Below are 15,656 nucleotides of genomic sequence, written 5' to 3'. Positions count from 1 at the left end.
CTACCTAAGAATTGTTGCTGGCCATGTAAATTATGGATGCGGGATTCCCTCATGAGAGATTAAGGATCTGCTGCTAATGTCTTAGTGTCAGATAATAGAACTCTCCATTATTGTCCTCTCTACATGGCCATTCATGCTGCATTCTCTCAATTATGGAGAAAGGGAGATGCTGCAAGTTCTTAATGAATGCACAGGAAGGATCTATTGATTGATCATTGTTTAGAATATCGTGTTCCAATTACAGGCATTTAGAGTCTTCGATTCACAGGGAGAGCTGTACAGAATGTGAATAGATAAATTAGCATTGCAGTATAAATGCACTTGGAATGGTTCATTTCAGTGGTTAAAGAGGAACTTTAGCGAAAAGGGGAAAAAAATCAATACATTGCAAAGATAGAAGTTAAAGAGACTTTGAAGCCTCCCTAAATCACTGTTTTTACTATACAATACTGTTAAGCATGAATGCCCCTTCTAAAACGCTGCATCCCAGCGGCTGAAATCTCAATTAATCCCCCCCAAACTCCCGGGGATTTTGCTGCCCGGGGAGGCAGAGCTTTGGGCTGTAGCTCTGCCTCTGCTAGTGTCAATCTGCACGCAGATCGCTGCCTCTCCCCGACCCTCTCTGTGAAAGAAGACTGAGCGGGGCGAGGCGGAGATCCACGCAGATTGACAGAGTAGAGGCAGAGCTACAGCCCAAAGCTCTGCCTCTATACTGAAGCGCTGCCCTAATCTCCCCCCCCCCCCGGGACTTCGGGGGGGATTAATTGAGACTGCAGCCGCGGGGATGGCAGAGAGAGGAGGCTGCGGCGGTGGAAGAGTGGCGTGATCGGGGGGTATGTGCGGTAATTTGTCGGTATGTGGCGGTTTTTAGTACCAACAGTTTCTGGTCCTCAAGGGGCCAGAGACTGCTGGTACGCAAGTGGTTAAAGAGTTGTCAGGTGTTTAGCTGTAAAAGATGTAATCTTTACCATGTGTAGTATATTTATTATTCTTGGAAAGTCTGTGTACATGCCGTATGAAAGAATGGGTGAAAGGAAACGCTGACATCCCTCGTCTTCTAATCCTGCATATAATGTTTATTAAAGCTGCTTATGCTTTAGAATTGTTTCTCTTTTTTCTTAGGGCATATTTAGAAGTCCACCAGATGGAATTGGATAAACTAACCACTCAAACCAAGGAGTCCAAGAGGAACTCCAGACTGGTAATCAGAAATGATTTAATGTATTCCTGCAGAACATCACAGGGGTAGATTTGTTGCTTTATTGCGTTTTACACATTCACCACATTCACAGTTTTCTTTAGGTGCTTAAACCTAAAAGTTAGTCCCTGATCAGTAATACAATATAATCTTTATTACTGATTTTACTTGTGTTTTAAAATACAAGCTTATTACTGCTACTATTTTCATTACAAAAATAGGTGTTCAGCAGCCATACTCCTATACTCTGTGTTCCCTGAAACTTGCAATGCTTCAAAATAATAGTAAGTAGTATAGAAAGCCAGATGGCAACTACCGATTCGGTGGGTGTAGTGGGGGAGACGGAAGTTTGGAAACTTTTGTGGGAGCGGAAGCTGACCTGTGTGGTCCAATCCCACAGAACTGCTAGTACAATTCTGATCCAGTTTTGTATCATGCGTGAAGAAACGTAATGTTTGTGAAATCTTACAACAATCTACAGGAAGTCATCAAAGGTATGAATCCACTTGAATCAACGTTTGTTGGTTTGAGCACAGAACTGCTGTAGCACATATTTAAAATTAGCGCCTGTTAAATAGGCTCCAACTTTTGCTGATGGTTATACGAAGAGAGGTCTTGGGCAGAATGTTAGTATACACTCTTTTATTCATAGGGCCATTCTCTGTTTAATATGAGGGTTGTCCTGAAAGTAACCGTGGTTTAAAATAATCAATTAAGGAAAAATTTAATTTATTTTATTCTAGACACATTGGTCATTATCCAGTGAGGTTTTCTCCCAGGGGATAATTTATCATCTTATCTAAATATAACTTTTCAGCAATGCTGTAATGAACTATAGTGATTTCTTGCATGCTTGGAGCTTTAAAAGTATTTTATTGATAAAGTTTGAAAATATCTCCTTGGAGAAAAAACACAGGTGAAAAGTTAATAGTATATGGGCCACTGTTTCCTCTGATTGTTTCTCCACCTAATCACTTTCTTTATTTAAACATTTATCATATCTTTTTACAGGGTTTTCAACCCCTTTTGTTGTAGAAGCATCATACTCCTCATGTATGGGTTGGAGAAATTGAGAGGGGGTGGGCTTCATGTTAATGCTGCTGATCAAACCGTTACTGGAATTCTGCAGTCATGTGACAAGTGCTACAGGGAGAGATAGAGATTAAGCTGACAGATGCTTGCATGACAAATTAAAGCAAACCGCTGTTATTTTTTGGACACCCTCTTATATTTGACATCACTTTAGGTACACTTGAATTATTATACAAATATCTTGTCTACCAGTTTTATACTTTTAGGCACATCTTGCGCATAGCAAAGTTAAGTAGTGATATTTACGGAATATGAACACTCCCCACTGATAACTTAATTTAGCTCTGTTAATATGAACAATCCCTCCCTTTCTGTATAATCTACCACATGTGACTCCAATCTATCTATCTGAGGACAGCTTGGTGTTTGAAAGTTTAGCCCTACCTTACTTCTATTGGGAAGTGTATTGGGATGTCTAAATCTAAATTTATTCATATTTATTTTTTGCAGGGTTTTCTTTATGATCTTGACAAGGTAAGAGTGATCTTTCATGTAAATGTAATATTTACATTGATAATTAATTTTAATCATTTGTGAGTGGTAAGAGATTAAATTGTTAAACCGGTTCCTGACCACTGCTACGCATATCTACACCACTGTGGACTTTACTTCAGCACCAGGGATGTAGATATGCGTATTTGTTTATTTACCTCGTTGTTCTTGATCGCCACTCCGCTGCTGTTCGTTTCCATCGCAGTCCCGCCGTTCTTTAATCAGTGAATGGGAACAGCTTGTTCCCAAACCCAATCACAGTGCCTGTGATGAATGAAAGCCGACATCAGTGAGACACTGCCATTCATTAACTAAGTGAAAGTAAACAGGTACATGTAATACTTCCCGTATACTGTAAACAGTGTGGCACCATCTTGTTGCCAAAAAGTAAAAATGCACTCCCATACACTTTTATATGGCAATGCATGCATTTTTATTAATTTTTAACCCCTTACACCCCTACCCGGTAGTTACCAAAATAAAACACTTGTAAACAATTTTTTTTTTAAATGCACTATTTAAAAAATGGTAATGAGGGTATATTACTGTTGTTTTTGCAAATAAAGACTCATAATTATTGATGTAGTATTAAAAAAAAAATCACTAAACAGAAAAAATGCACCTTTATTTCCAGATAAAACATTATCGCCATACATTGTACTAGGGACACAATTCATCCTTTGTAATAATTGGGACAAAGGGGCAAATAAAATGTGTGGGATTTAGCTGTTGTAGCACATTTTATTTTAAAACTATGATGGCTATAACCTGAGAGATAATACATTTTTTCCATTTTTTTTTTATTATTCACTTTAAAATGCAAATAAAATAAAATAATTCTTAGCACAAAGTACCACCCAAAGAAAGCCTAATTTGTGGTGAAAAAAAATACATAGATCAGTTTGGTGTGATAAGTTACAATAACGTTATTGACGAATGAATGGGAGGAGCTTGATGTGAAAATTGCTCTGGGGGAAAAAAAACTGTGGTTGGGAAGTTTTTAAAGCAGAGACCTGGCTTTCTGAAAATATGTTCCAACCCCTTCCCTACCCTCTGAGTGTCCCACTGTTGTTAACCTTTTTTAAAAAAAAAATCCAAAAAAACTCTAAGTACACTATTGCAAGCCAATTAAGTGATGGCCTCCATACTCTTCCTCCTCCCACCCTCTCCTCTAGAGGTGTGTACTTTGCCTCAGGTCCTAAAACTTGTATTATGGGAGCGGCAAGGCCCACATTGCCACCCACCTTTCCATAGACAGAACTTATTGAAGAGAGAATGTGCTCAGATTACCAGGTTCCCTGGAAGTGCAAAATTCCATTTTTGATAACATGACTTCTGTAGTTTCCAAAACTCTGATGCATTCTCTTTTATGTTGTTTTTATTTTTTAAAAAGCAAATGAAGACCATTGAGCGGTTCATCCGTAGGCTAGAGTTTCATTCAAGCAAGGTGAGTGCTGCTTCCATTCCTACTATCTGCTGGTTTGTAGCTCAGGAGACAAAATTTGAGAGTTGCCCATAAAGTAATGTCCCACATTTTGTTTTTCTTAGCCACTTAGATAAAAAAAGGTTTGGGAAAACCTCAGAGAAGGTAGAATAGGAGAAGCAAGGGGCCATCTAAGTGTAGTAGAAAGCCAGTCTCCACTCAGTCTTGATTTGTTCCGGTTGCTCTCCTGTCAGCCCAGTTGGGACGTTAGTAGGACAAGAAAGGAAAGGCTAATAGGGTGTTATAACCAAATAGTCAACTGCCAATAATGTAACTGGGAGAAAAATAGGAGGAACCATAAACAATTAAAGCAATGCTGTAAGGGGGGTAGGGGGAAAAGAGTTGAACTTACCTGGTGCTTCTAATGATCCCCGCAGACATCCTGTGCCCGCGCAGCCACTCACCGATGCTCTGGCCCCGCCGCCGGTTCACTTCCGAAATGTGTGACTTCAAAGTCGCAAAACCACTGTGCCTGCACGGCCGCATCCTTGCTCCCGGGAGAGTACTGCGCATGTGCAGACGTCACCAGGAGAGTACTGCGCATGTGCAGACCGTACTATGCCTACATAGTACGCTCCCGGAGACACAAGCGGGAGTGGAGACACAGCCATGCAAGTGCAGGGAGTTTGCGACTGTAAAGTCGCAATTTCCAGAAGTGAACCGGAGGCGGGGCCAGAGCATCAGTGAGTGGCTGCGCGGGCACAGGATGCCTGCGGGGGAACATTAGAAGCCCCCAACTGTTTTTTTTATTTATTTTTTTTCCCTACTCCTTTTACAGCATTCCTTTAAAATAATACAATAACCATGTAAAAAAGTGGAAATTGGTGGCCACTTATGAGAAGGATCTTTGCAACACTTTATTTGCGATTGAGAGCTGTTGCTGAGAGGCATCTAATCGTAGCATCTTCAAATAAACATTCTATCCTCTGGTCTAATCATTTTTATTTTTGTTGTTCTTTTCAGATAGATGAGCTTTATGAAGCCTACTGTATCCAGCGTAGGTTAAGAGATGGCGCACATAACATGGTGAAGGCTTATACAGCCTCTCCAAGCAGCAAGGAAGCCCGGGAAAGCATGTCAGAAGCTGGCAAAGGCTATAAGGAATACACAGAGGTGAGTGGAATGCTTTCTGTCTTGCTGCTAAATGAAATAGAATGAATTAGTAGTAGAGCAATACGCATGTGCTTACAAATGGAGACAATCGAGAGCCCCTGGTAGTGTGGTATGTAGCCTTAGGCAATATGGGATATTTAGACCCGACCTCACTCTGGTTAAGATGTCAATCTCTGTAGATTTTGAAAAACAACATAAGAGGGGGTAACACCCTCCACCAATGGTGGACTACTGGTAATTAACCGGCTGGAACAGAGGCACAAAAATAGAGTAAATATACTAAGAACGTTTAAAAAGGCAGGTATTGGTGGACTTACCTCTCAAAAAAGATTCAGCAAGTCGAAATGCAACATAAAATAACACTTTAATCATAAGCACCAAACGGGCAACGTGTTTCACCGGTATTCACCCGCTTCTTCAGGCAATTAAAGGAGCAGCTAGGAGGGTGAAATACAACAGGCTAAGTGTTCATTCCCATATTCATAATGTTAACTTAAAGAGAACCTGAGGTGGAATTTCATTACGTTAGTGGGGCACAGAGGCTGGTTGTGCACACTAACACCAGCCTCTGTTGCCCCATCGTGTGCCTCAAAGACCTTCCTGCTCGCCGCTATAGCCCCCGCAGTGCTGGCGACACGCAGCGCGTCGCCAGCACAATGTTTACCCTAGCGCTGTCTGTCAGCGCCGCTCCCCCGCATCGCCGCTACCCGCCCGCGTCCTTTCCCTCCAATCAGCGGGAGGGAAGGGACGCGGGCGGGTAGCGGCGATGCGGGGGAGCGGCGCTGACAGACAGCGCTAGGGTAAACATTCTGCTGGCGACACACTGCGTGTCGCCAGCACTGCGGGGGCTATAGCGGCGAGCAGGAGGGTCTTTGAGGCACACGATGGGGCAACAGAGGCTGGTGTTAGTGTGCACAACCAGCCTCTGTGCCCCACTAACGTAATGAAATTCCACCTCAGGTTCTCTTTAACAATCCTATATAATTGGGACTAGAGCTGGTAAACAGCTCTTAATAGAACAGTATCACATTTTAACAAAATAAATATGAGCATAAAGACATGAAGATACAGCGGGATCTATATAGAGTCCATAGACTGTCAATTGACCAGGTTTCCATTAGGGTTGCCGCGATTTACCGGTATTACGGTATATCACGGTTTTACAATGCACGGTAATCACGGTAAGCACTTTTAGGAAATACCGGTTTTTGCTGTATTTCCGCATCCCCGCCACTGCTCCGGCATTGCCCTGCTCTGTGTCTCCCTTCCTAACAAAGGCAAGCTCCCAAAGCTTGTTCTTGATTGCGGGAGGCTTGCCGATATGAGTGCAGGAGCTGGGCGGTGATGCGCATCCTGTAATGACGCGGCCACGGCTGGAGCGCACACGGCGAATGATTTTCCCGGTAATGTATCTGCTTGTGGTTTTTTTTTTTTTTTTGTATTGTGGACTGTACCACAAAGGCAGAGGGGGAGTCACCAGGTCATTCCTGCAAAATAAATAGGCAAATGAGAAAAGGCTACAGCCCGTTCTCCCTTCTGCTAGATGCATGCAGCCCCCTGCCTCCCCCGACTGCAGAGCTGACATAAACACTGATACAGATAAGTGTTCAAAGGAATGTCCAGCGCTCCTCCCCCATGAAAATGATGAGTATGCCGCCTGCCTGGGAGAAGGAGCGAGAGACACACTGCACGTGGGGAGCTGAAGCTTGCGACACCAGATAAGCAGTGCTACTGTGTGAGAGGTGCTGTGTTTGTATGAATGCAGCCAGTGTGTATACGTACTATGGCATGTGGGTGTCAAGTGTCTGCCTGATGTATGTGTGTGTGATGTCTGAGCTATGTCTGCCGTGTGTGTGTGTGTGTGTGTGTGTGTTTGTGTCCTCATGCCCAATGCTCCCCCCTGTTCTACTCTGTCCCCCTACTTTTTAATGAAATCGTCCGCAGTGGCTTAGCACAGGACTTCACCTAATTCATGTCCGCTCCACCCATTTGCATTTTATTTTTCAGCTCTGGTATCCTTTAAAGGAAACCAGAGACGCAGCATAGTGAAAGTTTTATACATAACTGCGGCTTCCTCCAGCCCGATCATGCGCACAGATCCCTCCCACGCCGCCATCCTCAGCCTTTTCTATCGCTGTTACTGAGTCCCGTAACTTTGGCCAGTCGCGGCCAGTTTTACGCATGCGCAGTGCACTCCCTCCATCTCTTGCAGAAAATAGTACTACGCCTGCGTAGTATTATTCTCTGCTGTAGAGAACGCACTGCGCATGCTCAGACTGGCCGCGACTGGCTCAAGTTACCGGACTCAATACCAGCGATAGAAAAGGCTGAGGATGGCGGTGTGGGAGGGATCCGTGCGCATGATCGGGCTGGAGGAAGCCGCAGTTATGTATAAAACTTTCACTATGCTTCACCAACATTTTTGAAGTGGACCTGAATTCAAAACGTCCTCCTCTCTGCTCAAAGATATGCAACAGCAATTTATTTCTTTGTTGCAGCTGATACAAATCCTAAAATAAATCTGCACAGTTTCTACTTCCTGTTTCATGGAAGCGGACATATTAACCTACTGTGCTTTCAAATGGCCTTATTATCTGCCCTCTCTGCCATAGGCAGTCATGTGACACGGGAGAATGAGATTTACTTTTGGTATTGTTTTTTTGACATGTAGAAGAGTAAATATTTCAAGCATGACAGGAGGACCCTAACCATTAATGGTTTAATAAAGAAGAGTTTGTTCAACTTTGACATTTTCTCATTTTTATAAGGGTAATTGTAATGAGAATAATTGCGCAATACCGTATACCGTAATACCGTCATACCGTGGTATTTTTTTTGACGGTTATCATACCGTGAATTTTCATACCGTTGCAACCCTAGTTTCCATTCATATAGCAACAGTTGTCAAGCAGCCTTTAACAATTACACTGTTAAAAACGAATTACTCATTTACACAAAAAAAATCCATACAAACTATCCCAAATTAGTTGGTAGGTGGCACCAAAATCAAAGGGAATATAAATGCCTAATTAATAATTTGTACAAAAGGAAGAAAACCTAGAGCCCAATATAGTGAAGTGTGTATTGGCATTAGAGAAAAAATGAACGTAAGTAATAATAATACTCACAAACCAGGGTTACCGCTTGGGCAACCACTGTAAATGCAGGTGGGGAGATTAGACCTGTCCCCACTCAGAGTTAAGCTGTCACTCTCTGTAGTTCAGGAAATGAGGGTATATCATCCCTCCACCCGGGGTGGACACTGGATTCCTAGAAGGTGAACAGAGGCGCCAAAAGGATAAAATATACTAAAAATGTTAAATCGCCGAGGAGGTAGCTGTGGACTAACCTCCCCCAAGCAGACATGAAGCTGTCAGTTTTTCATCAAAATCAATGTATTCACATACTCCAAAGTACAAACAACGCGTTTTGCAGGTATATTCCTGCTTCCCCAGGCAATAAACAGTAGCAGTATCACACAGCAAAGTGTCTAGTGTACGCCAAGCGCCTCTGTCCCCCTCGCTGTCCGCCTCCGTGAGCTTCCTCCAATCGGTAGCTAAGCAGCGACCTGGGAGGTACTTCCTGGGTCGCAGCTTAACTTCCGATTGGAGGAAGCTCACGGAGGCGGGGATAGAGGCGGGAGCGCAGAATAATTGACAGGCTGCAAGTATATAGAAGGCTAGCGAAAAGCAGATTGTCGCTAGCCTGTCGCTTTTTTCAGGGGGGCACAGCAGACCCCGGGGGGGACTAGAGGCAGCAATACAGAGACACAGAGGCATGTGATTATGCACAGAACATGCCTCTGTGTCCTCTTTAACCACCAACCCTATCTATGCATGTGCTTTTCATGTATACGTGACAAATATAATGCATTTGAGTGGCTGGATAGTGTACTGGTTAAGGGCCCTAGACACCGGAAGCTAGGGTTCAAATATCTGCTCTTCTTGTTCATTAAGCCAGCGCCTATTCAGGAAGGAAACCTTGGGCTAGACTCCCCAACACTACTACTAGTCAGATAGATCTGTATAGTATGCAGAAACCACTACTATCCTGTCTTATACAGAAGTTGAAATAGTATATTGTAATATCGAGGGGAAGCTGTGATGGTTTAGCTCAGATGGTAGCAGAGATCATACCATGCAAGGGTCACAACATACCAGCCGGTGAGTCTTTTAGGGTTAAAATATAAAGCATAGTACCAACCCCCACTTCGGGTTATCTCCAGGGTAACTATCTAGCAACCTCCTTCAGTCTTTGCATTCACCAGCCTTACTGGCTCACCACCTAATGTCACTGTCTTCCGTTCAGTCGGCCTGGCTTCTCCTGGATCTCCAGTACTGGAGTATGCATAAAGGCAGACAGACATGGTCAATTTCTTCTGTCAATACCCGGATGGTCGAATTGGTTAGAAATTGACGCAGCAATCAGATCATTCAATTGCTCCTAAGTTACGCACGCTCCTTGTCATAGTCGCGTGATGTGAAGTAGCAGCTGCGCTAGTGAAGTGTTGCTGTACTTCACATTGTGTGGCAATGGCAAGGAGTACGTGTGTAACTTAGGAGCGCACACTACGCAACAGGACCGCGCTTAGCGTATGTCCTGATTTTTATCTTGCGTGCAGCTTTTCTGCAGTTTAATGAATCAACCTCTGACTTGAGGAAGCGGACAAGTCCCCACGAAACATGTTGTTGTCTTTTAGTACTTGAATAAATATCTTTCTTCCAGTAATACTAGCTTATTATTTAGGAGAGGTAAGACCAACACTACCTCTCCTTTTTTTAAACTGCTTTTAAGGGTTTTACATACACTGGAAGTCTCCAAAACAGTGTTGTCAGTTGTTGGCAGGAGCATTGTACATATAGAAGAGAAATTACAACAACATGCCTCAATCTTGCACCTGCAAGGAACTTTCAAATTCTTGTACAGCAACGTTGAATGTGTTCTTATTTTGTATGCTTATTTGAAAAATGTAACCATGTTCGACCTAAGGCTTAACGGTTCACCCTGATGCTAGGATGTGTGCAGCCTTGGCTGTAACTCAAATTCAATGTAAAATGTGGTCCTTTATGCCTTCTGGAAGCGGAGTTAAAAAATGTTCTTAAAACAATTACTAAAAATGGTTGCATGCGACGTTCCTCAGCCACTGTGTATACAATGACTTCTGTGACCATTTCCCTGTAGACCATGTACTCCACTGCACTACAAACAAACAACTTCAAGATTTCTTGTTTAGAATAAACAGAAGAGCTTAGTTTGTTTTGTTTGGTTGTTATGTTTTATGTTGTGGTGTTTTTAGATACAAGCTGTTTTGTTTTTCTTTTTGCTATGACCAGATTCTCTGTGGATGTTTCATAAAGATGGATATAAATGTTCAAACAAATCCTTTTTTTTTTCCTTCTACAGAACATGTGTGCGCTAGAAAATGAGCTGGAAAGTCATTTGGGTGAATTTCATATCAAAATGAAAGGTAAAAAGATGTGTACAGATCTATCGCACTCCTCAGTCCATATTATTTGGTGGAATATCTTGAGGGCTTGTCAGAGCCGTGACAATGTCCTCCAGCACCCAAGGCTGAGACGCCAAAGTGTGCCCCTCCATCCCTCCCACCCCAGCCGTCACACACTGATTGCTATTAGACTAAGCGGCGCCCGAGGGCCCCCAACCCCACCAACAACTTAATCTCTAGTTATCTGGCTTGCAGTCACTGCCTTGTATCCCACTTTTCTTATTTCTCTCTGTCTCACACTCAATAGGGGAATGATAGCTGAGTGAATTGTGCGCCCCTCCTACACTGCGCCCTGAGGCTGGAGCCTCTCTCGCCTCGGCCCCGGCTTGGGGCACATGCTTTGTGTGTCTTACATCAGGTTGCACATCTTGCTTTGGCTTGTATATAGGCCATCTCTCAATTGCATCTCCTATATGAAGCGTAGGCTTGCGAAACTCATGAAATCTTTTGAATGCATCATTTTAGTACAGTATTTTTATTTTTCCGTTATCTTTTATACCCTGAACATTAAATCTTTAATACTGCTTATTTGAAAAGAAACTTTATTTGGTTCTTTGCCCCTGTGGTTATGTGAGTTCTCCACCTGTTTCTCCCCATTGCTTTCGGTAGGCCGTGTGCTGATTCTTAAAGGGACCTAAGCGCCACTTTTTTACTGCATTTTTTTTGTTTCTAAAAGCTATAGGAGCTGCCCCTCTGCCCTTCTAGTTGCCTATTATTTATCCAGGGACAGGTGTGAAGATGGCATCTGTGACTTCTCTTTGAAGCACAGTGTCCTATCTCCTTAGACACAGTAGATTATTTTCCCAAAATATCCTTTGTGATTACCTCAGAAGAAAAGTGTGTTTATTCAACTTTCCCCTGTTGTTGAAAATGTTATTGGTGATCTGCCATTTGCAATCGCCAATGACCGACCAGTATTTGTTCTTGCGGAAACTTGCTGAAAATACAATTTGTGCAGTCGGATTCCTCCTGCCCATTCCCCCATTTTCTACAGAACTGTACCGGGATCATTGCTAAACTACCACCCAGAATATCACCAGTAATCAACCCCTAGGCCAAGTATGTTGGGGTTCCCCTTCCATGGGCAGCAGTGCCCCTCTCATTCCGCTTGTAGCCCCTTCTCTATGTGTATCATCCCTGTACTGCAGCCCCTTTATTTAATGTACAACTACCTTGTGCATCACCTTACCTTTTTCATGTGTTACTCCCTATTTTCAGCCTTTCATATGGAGCAACCCCTATTTCACATTTAGGTGCCCCCTTGGGCTGCAGCTGCACAAGGCCTTGGCCCTTGTGGCCTTTCCAAAAATTTGTGGCCCTGTTTGGAAATCTAGGGTACAGAAGCTATAGGCGTAGTATACAATCTACAGGGATACAACGTGTGTGTGTTTTGATGTTTTCACTAAGTTATGTTCGGTCACGGGTGTAATATTACAAATATCAATGTGATGTCCCTCTCTCCAGTATTAATGGTTCATATTTGTAATTTTTTTCTTCATGTGTTTGTGTGCAGGACTTGCCGGATTTGCAAGACTGTGTGCTGGAGATCAGTATGAGGTAAATTACATTTAGAATAACTGTGCTTTTAGAGAAATAAAACAAATATTTTTTGTGAAAAGTGTGTGGTTAGTTGGCTTAATGAATAAGTGGAGCTATATTGTTTTCACACGTCATTTAAAGTGTACCACCTCTTTATTTATCTATGGCAGTCTTTCATTGACCTAGTAATATTCTCAGAGTATATTCAGCCTCCTACCTAAACTGTATCCACACAGTTAGCTTAGGCACTCATTCTCTTCAATAATACAATAGGTGTCTTTTTTTTTTTCTTTTTATTTACAGTAGATTAATTTGCATCCAATAATTTTTGAATCCAATAATTTTTTCTCCTAGTCACCAGCATAGGTTCCCCCTCTCCAATAATATTATGATTATTATTAATTTATAAAGCGCCAACATATTCCGTGGCGCTGTACAAAGTAAGAAAAACAAACCTGAGATGCAAAATAATAGACCATGGTCTACATCAAATATGGACATGGGTACAAAATACAGAAAAGGTAATTTCAGTGACAAAAGTATTGGTAACATCATGAATAAAATGGTAAAATACAAAATGAATAATCATTTACTAGAAACAAAAGGGTGTGAGAAATAAATAAACCCTCCTCCAATATCCCTCTCTCACATTGCTTTACCTAACTGGCAGTTACTGTATGCTGCCTCTACTGCAGAGCTCCCCTGTCCTCAAGGCCCACCAACAGTACATTTTGCAGGAAACCACAAACATGCACAGGTGAGGTAATTAGTGTCTCACCAGAGCTGATTAGCTACCTGTGTGGATTTCCATAAAACATGCACTGTGGGTGGGCCTTGAGGACAGGGTTGGGGAACACTGCTTCTACTGGATGGCTGTCTAGTTGTTGTGGATGTGGGGCTTATCCTCCCCTTATTGCATGTAGTTGGTGTCCATAAAGCATCCATGTATCCGTCCACCCACTGAGGTTTATAGAGGAATGTGGCCATGATGCAATTGGGGGTGCAGCACTGGGACATGCATATGAGGTATTTTACAGGGCGGGCCAGGCCCATTACTATAGGAAGGAGGAGTGGCCCAGGTATAGGGTTGGCATTCAAACAACTAGCGGGAAGCTCTGATGCTGGAGCAATATAATCTGTTCAGACAGGAGGTCACAGAGCTCCTAAGCTAAGGACCTCCTTGGTCTATTTGAATTCAGCCCTGTGAGCAGCTAGGTAGAATATCTTAGTTTAAATAGTTTATATGTTTGGATTCAATTTGAAATATTTAAGTTTGGACCGTGCCGACAGGTGTGTGAAATAAGAGAATGGAGAAGAGTAGAAGTCTGTGTGCGGAAGCTGCATTTTTGATGCTATCCGAAACGATGACTTTGAGTAGAATCTGGAATGAAGTGAGGAAATTGTAGAGGCACCAGACTGGATAAAGCTCTCTATAGCTTACAGTCAGGGACAAACCTGAATGGATATTCTCTGTGTAACCAGCTGGAGGTGGAGGGACTGACAGGAGCTGTATAGAAGAGTGACGACAGATGTGAGGCAACCAGCATGTCTCAGGATGGATTGAGGAGGCGTGTGCTTGTTTTTAAGTTGGAGACAGCAGAAGGTGATGAGTGAGTTAACGTGACACGAAGAAGAAAGATTGCCGACAAACACTGAAGCTGTAGAGCTTAGGATACTTGGGCGTTATCAAGTGTGACTGTTATTTCAGGCAGGGAAGCAGATTAAAACAGGCAGGACAAAAATAACAAGTTCAGTTTTATCCATAATAAATTTGAAAGAGCAGATGACCCATAAGATTAGACTATCAGACACACCAGATAGCACTGGAGTGAGAACAGAGGTGGAGGCTGCAGAAAATATTTGTGAAGGGTTAGAATGAATGTTAGAGGAACTGTGTCACTTTATAGACTGTGGTGCATAGCCCTGCAGGGAGAGGTACAGGAAGGCGGCCATTTTTATTACTTGCCAAAAAAAATGCTTTGGGGATATTTTTTATTTGCTGCATTTAAAGGGACATACCAGTTGTTTGAAGAAAACTCAGTGCTTTCAGTTGGCTCTATATATTGCAGGGATTACTATGGAAAACATTGATTTTATTTTTGTTTTTATGTGCATATAAACAGTCCATCCACAGTGTTTCTAGCAGAAATTGTGAAAGAGAAGTGGTAAAATCTGCTTCCAGTAAGTTGATTAGTACAGGTGTTAAAAACAGGCTACAATGCCTCCTGTACTTTGTCAGTAATTACTCCTGCAGCACAGTGAGTGTCTGGGAGATATCAGTACAGCATACCGTTTCCATGGTTACAGTTTTGGAAATCTTTAGCTGTCTGCAGAGCAAAACAGATGTTCTGTAATATGAACAGGAGATGAGGAGCAAGAGAGCTCCCTGGAGCTATTTGGAAACAAAACAATTGGCCTATGACAGTGATGGCTAACCTTGGCTCTCCAGCTGTGACAAAACTACAAATCCCATCCTGCCTCTGCCTGCCCGAGTTATACTTAGAGCTGTCAGAGTACTGCAATGCCTCATGGGACTTCCACCACAGCTGGAGTGCCAAGGTTAGCCTATGATATCCAGTCTTGCCAACTGCTTATCTTCTGCTGACTCCTTGCCTGATTTGTACAGGTGCAAGCAACGATACTAGATAAATGAGCAATATGTTGAAGATATTGTTAAATTACTTGATCTACCACCGATTGAATAGTTTATACTCAACATTGTTATTACAATTTTATTCTGTGTACTTGTTGTTTCTGAGTTAAGCCAGCCATACATGGGTTGATTGTGGCCCAATATGCCAAGCAGATCGATCCCTATCTGATTGTAAGTCGATTGGATAGCGACGGATTCTTGCCACACACTGCAAACCTTCTGGTCTCCTCGGGCCTTCCTTTAATCTTGTAGTCATTTGTTGTGTTGTTGTCCTCTTGATGGTTCTTCCCGAGTGCGGTGATGTAGCTCTTTGTGTATAAATATGGTATAGGTGATCATCTATTACCCATGCAAGATTGTAACAGCAGCTCCCAGTTAGTACCGAGATGCTCTCAGTCCTATTTTCCAATGACACCTTTCCAGTCTTCTACCTGGTTTCCTATGTGTACATTGAGATCTCCTAGTATCATCACCTCACCTTTGCTGCCATCTGTTATTGTTTGCAAGGTTTCATAAAACTCCAGTTTGTTTTCCATGGAGTGACGATTATGGAACCATAAGCAATGATAGTGCTGTTTGT

At 42.6% G+C, this 15,656-nt stretch overlaps 1 protein-coding gene across 8 annotated transcripts in view; it reads left to right on the top strand.

Moving 5' to 3' along the window:
- RIPOR1 (RHO family interacting cell polarization regulator 1) overlaps positions 1 to 15,656 on the top strand; it is a 220,626-nt gene that overhangs the window by 134,118 nt on the left and 70,852 nt on the right. For all 8 annotated transcript variants that reach the window (XM_068260733.1, XM_068260727.1, XM_068260726.1 and 5 more), the window contains exons 4-9: positions 1,123 to 1,201; positions 2,741 to 2,764; positions 4,176 to 4,229; positions 5,229 to 5,378; positions 10,782 to 10,845; positions 12,398 to 12,441. In XM_068260733.1, the coding sequence (XP_068116834.1) occupies positions 1,123 to 1,201; positions 2,741 to 2,764; positions 4,176 to 4,229; positions 5,229 to 5,378; positions 10,782 to 10,845; positions 12,398 to 12,441 (415 nt within the window). The remainder of the gene's footprint in view (positions 1 to 1,122; positions 1,202 to 2,740; positions 2,765 to 4,175; positions 4,230 to 5,228; positions 5,379 to 10,781; positions 10,846 to 12,397; positions 12,442 to 15,656) is intronic.

The sequence above is a fragment of the Hyperolius riggenbachi genome, chromosome 11, assembly GCF_040937935.1.
Source record: "Hyperolius riggenbachi isolate aHypRig1 chromosome 11, aHypRig1.pri, whole genome shotgun sequence".
NCBI lineage: Eukaryota > Metazoa > Chordata > Amphibia > Anura > Hyperoliidae > Hyperolius > Hyperolius riggenbachi.
The sequence above is the reverse complement of the archived record's forward strand: the minus strand, read 5'-3'. Positions and strand labels throughout refer to the sequence as shown.